A 7,443-nucleotide genomic window follows, 5' to 3' on the forward strand; every position below is an offset into this window, starting at 1 on the left:
ATGCTCACGTCCAGGCTCCTTTCTCTTCTAGCTTTTGTTCAATTCACATTGTCTCTGTCATCTCGCCGCTCGCGACGATCTATGTCACTGCTGCTGCCTTTGTGCCGCCTCCACCACGGTCTACCGTGTCGCCGGCGATTCAGAGTTTACCCCCCTCTCCGTCCCTGTCCGCGAAAGAAGAGAGATCGCTTCTCTCTATCTCTCTGTTTCTCTTCGGATTCCTGAATTTCGGCGCATTTGGTAGATGGCGGTCGAGGTAGAATGTTGAAGTGTCGAATTCCTTATGAGGGGTGTGAAATGGGAATAATGGAAAGATGATGGGTGAAAAATGGAAATATGAAAAAATAGTATAAGACATGTGGCATTGCTAAATAGGACTTTATTTATAATTTTACCGCCAAGTAGGATTAAAAATGACACATAATTCAGTCGGGTTTCACCTCTAACCCACTGTGTGAAGAAGCAAACGAATCAAAAGTTCATGGTTTTAAAACCAATTTGAAAGTTCATGGGAAAAACGGAAATTCGAGGAAAGTTTATGATTTTTAAGGCCAAAAACCCTTTAATATATTTTGGCTTCTCAAATTTTTTGGTGGTTATGTCTATTTTATTTTCATGTAAGGTCATTCATTTTGTTAGGCGAAAGCTATGAAAGTCATTGGACTTCCTTTAATTTTATCATGATCAATATTTTATTACATAAAAAATAAGGTAAAATTTAATGTCCCTGATCCATTGTAAACATATAGAATCAATACTACTGATTAAATTACATCACTATATTAAAAAAATAAAAGTAGAACACAGCGGAAATGGAGGAATTAATCAAGATTTAAGGTCCAGTAAGAAATTATTATTACTATTCAAAAGAAGGAATTTTCTTTATTTAATCTCAAAATTCTTTCCACCTAATTTTAGGAAAATAGTCACACGCCGTATAATATGTACGAGTCAATTATTGTGATAAAGAAACTACAATAACAAACTATAAGTATAAGAAAGTTGAAATGGCAGATACAACTATAATAGGCAAAAATTCACCAACAAATGTTTGTATCTATTTAAAAAAAAAAATTAATATGTCCTTGTAAAAATCGTATTTGGTAGCTAGCTAGCCTTTTATTCTATATCTTACACCTTTAAGTTTACCTTTAACCTTTCATAATATTTACCAAATAATGGAATTTTTATCATTTTTCAGTTTAGATTTCTTGTATAAGTTTAATTTTAAATTATTTTTTTCAAGTTCAATAATTCAGTTAGGGTTAATATATGCACACAAACATAGAATAGATTCGACTGGGAATCCAGTGCACACCAAATTCCTCGACATTAAAAATGTTGTACATCAAATTTTTTCTCTATAAATAATTTAGAAAGAACTATAATTTCAGTCCTTGGACATAGGACTAATATCCTTTACGGTCCTATACTTTAAAATATCACCCCTAGACATTGATATAATATTGTTGGATGTTTTGTGATGTTTTGAAAGAATAGGAACTGTGGATGATATTATTGCAATATCTACATACTAAAAGTGTAATTCTCTCAATAGTTTAATTCGGATTTACATGTAAAATTTACAATATTATTATCAGTTTGATTAGTGATCATTAAAATAGGTAGAATTTAATATTTAGATACACTTAATGACTTAAACTTGATTTTATTTTTGACATATATGTAAATCATTTCTCCTAGGCCCCTTACTTAATTTCCAAATAGTGGGCTACAAAGAAATCAATGCTTTCACTCTTGAAAAGTAGAGTGTTACTATAAATTCATTGTGGATTTTTTATTTATATTCCCTCTAAAATGGTTAGGTATTTTGGCCTATAGATTAATCAACAAGGATGGAGATATCTTTACTTAGATTTGTGGTTATGCATATTTTCTTTTCATGTACGGTACGGCCATTTATTTTGTCAGGCGAATTCTACGAATAGTCATTAGGCCTCCTTTAATTTAATAGACGTCAATAATTATACCAAATTACCAATCTATGTGCGTTTTCAATGAAAACTTTTCAAGTCCATGATCCAATTTAATCATATACTCAGAAATTTGTCAATAACCTTAAAATAGATACATATTAATGTCCTCGCATCTGAATTCAGGTTCATTTCATTAGTGACAAAAAAATTGTCGCGATTCATTTCCGTCACTCATCCGCCGGAATTTCATTTTAGTAGCCAAAAAATGCAGCAAATTCTTATAAAATTGCAAGAATAGTAAATCTACAAAGATGCAATTTTTCACCGTAAATTGTGTTCCACAAACTCTAATCAACTTGAAATATATTACCGTAACCTGAATTCGTTACCCGAAATCTTTTGATATTTGAATACTGGTTTATAGGGAGATGATCCAAACAAGAATGCATCTAAATCCAGAAATGCAGCCAAAATCTTGGTCCTAGGATTAGGTGATCTAATGGTCAATAATTAACCAAAACACGGAATGTATTTATTAATTAGTTTTAGGTCATTTTATAAAATATGTGCTTGATGTTTTTTTTAGATCATTTTAGGTCATCCTTTACTAAAATGATCTAAAAATATACTAAAATGACCAAAAAATGTCATCCGTATGATTTGATTATGCATTTTAGTATTTAGATCTAGTTTTGCATGGATTAAACCCTAGTTTAAATATTTAAATCATCACTTATTGTATGATATTGGAACGATTATTGTGGTTGAACATTTATTAAATGATAATGAAGCATTTTATACGTATAACTTAAAAATTATGGAGTGCAAAATATATTATATGATGCATGATGAAAATAGTGTCTGATTAAGAAAAAGAGGGTTGTTAAGGATGATACATTATATTTCAGAAAGTTGTTGGATTACTTTCTCAAAATAATCAAATAAACCAAACATTATGTTATAAAAACAAGACTATGTATCATTCAATTGTGAAGTAAAGTTCCATCACATATACAATATCAATTCATTACTTAACTTGAACACTCCATTATATTTATAAGTAAGTTTTAAGTTAATGGTAATATTCGAATTTCGACCTAATTAGTTCTTGATATTATTGACCGAGTACTTAATGTTTGACACTTTGATATTTAATTTAACAACTTCAATTTCAATTTTGGAGATCGTGGTAAATCAACTATAAAAGTTTGTTGAAAAATTATGATTCAAACAAAGTTTATGATATTAGCGATCCTTTGCATTTGTTTCATTTGTGAAATTATTTTACTCCAACCATTTCACCTAGGCCCCTTATTTAATCTTCATAAAATAGAGCTACGAATTGAAGAAATGAATGCTTTCACTCTAAAAAGTAGTGCTAGTATATATAAATTCATGTTGGATTATTGAATATCACTCCCTCTAAAGAGTTTAATATTTCAGCTCAAGGGTAATCTATGGAGATGGAAATATCTTAATTAATTTTGTTTGGTTTCACAATTTTATAGGATTTTTTGTTATGTCTATTTGATTTTCGTGTATGTCATTCATTTTGTTAGGCGAGAATTGTCATGATGTTTAAAATTTTATTAAATAAAAATTAGGGTAAATGTCACTTATTGCCCTATCTAAGTGCGATTTCATGTCCGTAATCCAACGTAAGCATTATACTCACAAATTGGAAACCTTTTGATGGAATAATATTAATTTCCTCACATCTGAATTCATATTTCTTGATGGCAAGATTTGACGCTGCATCTAGATTAGGTTTGTTTTCCATATTTATCTTCTTAGATTTTCTTGTTGGTTCTTTCCCCAGTCGTATTAAGAAAGTCGAGCCATTTTCCAAACAAAAGAGTTAGTGGAAAGTGAGGTCCATTTATTGAAAAAAAAGTAAATTGGACAATTTTTCACGGACGAACCGAAATGGTAAAATTGGACAATATTTCACGGACGGATGGAGTATAAAAAAGACGATATTTTGACGAAATTATCATCTTTTTTATTACGATCTGCGGTAGATGTGCATATAATTATAAGTATTGAATAATATATGAATTCAGTGTATGTTCCCATTTCTTGTAATATGTTTCTTTGAATGAATGAGGAATGTACAAAGGGGAGTACTATGCTGTCATTATAATTAAAATGACAACTTAAGCAAGCAATATTCGGTACGTAGGCAAGCAACTCGGCATATAGTTCCAAGTAGTCTGCAAAACGAAATCAGAGCACTATATATGAGACACCATAGTTAAAATGACAACCTAGGCAAGCAATCTGTGATATATAAACAAACAATTTGTGACACATTGGAAAGCAGTCTCCGTGAATACAGGTCTGGAGTTAAGGATGGAGCAAACCCCGATCAAGAAGAGATTGGTTTATTTTTTATGAGGATGGATGCGAAGGGGGAGGTCGTAGGCCGGTTTAGGTGTAGCTCCAAACAACATCTTCTCATTTGGAATGAACTTTTCTAGTGTAAACCTTGTCACCATATTGTGGGTGAACGCCAATATCACAAGCTTAACATAGCTTCTCCCGGGGCATATAGTCGCTCCTCCTCCGAACGGAACATAAGTGAAAGGGGCCGGACCACTCCCCTCAAACCGCGATGGATCAAACTTCTGCGGCTCCGGGAAGTAGTCGGGGTTCATGTGTGATGAATGAGGCGTCCACAATACCTAGATACATAGATATTGTTAAGTAAACTGAAATTACTAAGTATATGATAATCGCGTGACATGATCAGTTTTAATGAATATTGTGTAATTAAATAATTACGCGTTAGGTTTTCGCTATCTATTGAGGATAAATGGAATTTAAAAATACTACCCCCTCCGTACCGATAAATATGCAACATTTGGTTTCCGGCACAAGATTTCATGCAGTGGTGTTTTGTAAGTTAATAAAGAGAGAGTAAAGTAAGAAAGAAGAAAAAGTAGAGAAAAAATAGAGAGAGTGTTGTTTCCATTTTAGGAAACGTTTTATTTTTATTGGGACAACCTAAAAAAGAAAACATTTCATTTCTAATGAGACTGAGGGAGGGAGTATAATTCATTCACAAATAATATTAATTTATGCATATAAATCTAATGCACACCACCATTCTCATGAATACAATTATTTACCATTGATGTTGAAAAAAAAATACTACTCCCTCCGTCCCTTAAAATTTGATACCATTTGACTTGAAACGAGTTTTAAGAAATGTAATAGAAAGTGGATTGAAAAAGTTAGTGGCATGTGGGTCCTACTTCTATATATTAGTTTTAAAATAAAATGTGAGTGAGAATGAGTTGTGAGGTCTATTACCAAAAATGGTAAAAGTGAAATGTGACAAATTTTTAGGGACAGACGAAAAAGGAAATAAGTGACAAATTTTCAGGGGCGGAGAGAGTACTACTTATATCTTGTGGTTGTCGTGCACTACTTTTTGAATTAGTTTGACATACCAGTAACAATACGTCCCGAAACTTTTATATTTTTATTTATTGGTTAAAGGGCAAAACCAATTATGCACATATTAAATCATTCATTATTAAATTGATCTCACCTTCCATCCTTTAGGGATGGTGAAACCTGCAAAGGTGCATTCAGCAGTGCTCTCTTTGAATCCTCCTATGGAAGGGGGTGTTATCCTCATGCATTCGTGCACGACATTCCACGTGTACTCCATCTTCTCCAAATCCTCAAACGTCAGAAGCTCGTTCGGGCCTTTCGTCTTTGCTACCTCCATTTGCTCTGTTCCAACGAAAAATTTCTACCATTACTATAAAAATCATAGTCGCTTACAAATATTATAAATATAGTTTGTAGTCAAAATTTAGTTCAAAAAATTAGTTTAGTCCTACACATTAAGTGTGTTAGTTTGTGATTCGAAACATTATGTTTCCACCAAAACATACCTTCCAAAACTTGATTGTAAATGTTGGGAAGCTCAGCAAGATGATATAAGACATTAGTGATCAATGAAGAGAGTTCATACTCGGCGCCAATAAGCAAACCAATAAAGACATTAACAATCATGCTATCACTCATATATTCCCCATCTTCATTCTTTGCCGCCACCATCTTCGACAAAAGATCCTCTCCCTTGCTCATCTCCCTCCTCCTCTTCTCCACGATCCTCATCAGCTTGCGGCGCACCACTCTCCCACCTTTCATAGCGCGAGTTGAGGCCGTCCAGGGCAAGTTTACCGGGATGGATAGAAACCCTTTCGTCATAAGAGTAAAGGGTTCCATGAAACCGGTCATGTCCTTTATGTTCATGAACACCCTGCACGCCAACGAGAGGGCATATCTCTTCGACAATGGAAAAGCCTCCACCACTGAGTTACCTGTTGGCGAGTAAAAAACAAAAAAATAACGTATAAATATCCCACATCAGTTTCAAGAGAAAACTGAAACCACTATATAAGTGTCATGAGCGGATCCACCTTATGTCAAGGTGGGACCCTCAGATATTTTCACATATGCTACTTTATTATTCAATTTTGCATTTTTTAAAAATTTCTACATATTTACCTCTCCTCAAATTCTCAAGTTTTCATTACATATAATTTTGCACCCCTTTCATTTATATTCTTGGATCCGCCCCTATTATTTATTTATTGATTTTTATCACTACCTCTCCATTTGGTTTCAAGATGTTCACGAGCCAACGAGTCCATCACTGGCACGTACAGCTTTAAGGCGTCCGGCTTGAGGACGACGTATTGGAAGTTGTCGAAGGTTGCTTTGGGTTCCCGACGTCTGGTTCGGTCAAGATCTTGGAACATGGCGTTGATTAGTGAAGGAGGGACCCATCGGCGGAATAGTTTGTTCTGGTTCTTCAAGATGAACTTGTTTCCGTCTGCGCCGCAGAGAACCGGCATGTTCTCTCCCAACAACGAGGTTTTGAATATATCTCGGGAGTGTTTCTGCATTCTGTCCATGACTAGCTTCTGACACCCTAAACTGGCGAGATCCATGTTTTCGCCGAGAAACGGCCAACCCATGGAGCCCGGGGGAAGGTTTTTCCGATGGCCGGAGGCCTTTTTGCGGATGGAAAGGATGAGGTATACAGAGAAAGGAAGAAGAAGTAGAGGAACAAGACATGGAATTAAGCTTTCCATGGTAGGAAAAATATGTGTGGCCATTCACAAGAATGAAAATATGTAGGAACGAAATGATTCAAGATTTAAGGTTAAATTTATAGTCATAGATTGTACGACTTCCACCGTCCCGGCTAAGATGACACATTTCTTAGCCAACACGAGATTTTAGGAGTTGTTGGTTAATGGTATTAATTGAAGAGAGAAAAAATAGATGTAAGTATTATATAGAGAGAGAAAGAAAGTTGAATATTTAACTAGAGAAAGAGATAGAGATAAAGATAGGTAAGTATGGCCATTCACAAGAATGAAAATATATTGGAACGAAATGATTCAAGATTTAAGGTTATATTTATAGTCATAGATTATACTACTTCCGCCGTCCCGGCTAAGATGAAACATTTCTTAGC

The 7,443-nt window shown here is 34.1% G+C and overlaps 1 protein-coding gene across 1 annotated transcript; it reads right to left on the reverse strand.

Moving 5' to 3' along the window:
* Nucleotides 1-4,321: 4,321 nt before the first annotated feature.
* On the reverse strand, nt 4,322-7,054 carry LOC125206718 (beta-amyrin 6-beta-monooxygenase-like). The gene is made up of 4 exons (XM_089060101.1): nt 6,568-7,054; nt 5,846-6,277; nt 5,494-5,681; nt 4,322-4,621 (listed from the first exon to the last, which is right to left on the reverse strand). The coding sequence occupies exons 1-4, from the start codon at nt 7,052-7,054 to the stop codon at nt 4,322-4,324; spliced, it is 1,407 nt and encodes a 468-aa protein (XP_088916227.1).
* Nucleotides 7,055-7,443: the final 389 nt, after the last annotated feature.

This window comes from Salvia hispanica, chromosome 6 (assembly GCF_029641045.1).
Source record: "Salvia hispanica isolate PSC_SH4W2 chromosome 6, Shi_PSC_v1, whole genome shotgun sequence".
Classification (NCBI taxonomy): domain Eukaryota; kingdom Viridiplantae; phylum Streptophyta; class Magnoliopsida; order Lamiales; family Lamiaceae; genus Salvia; species Salvia hispanica.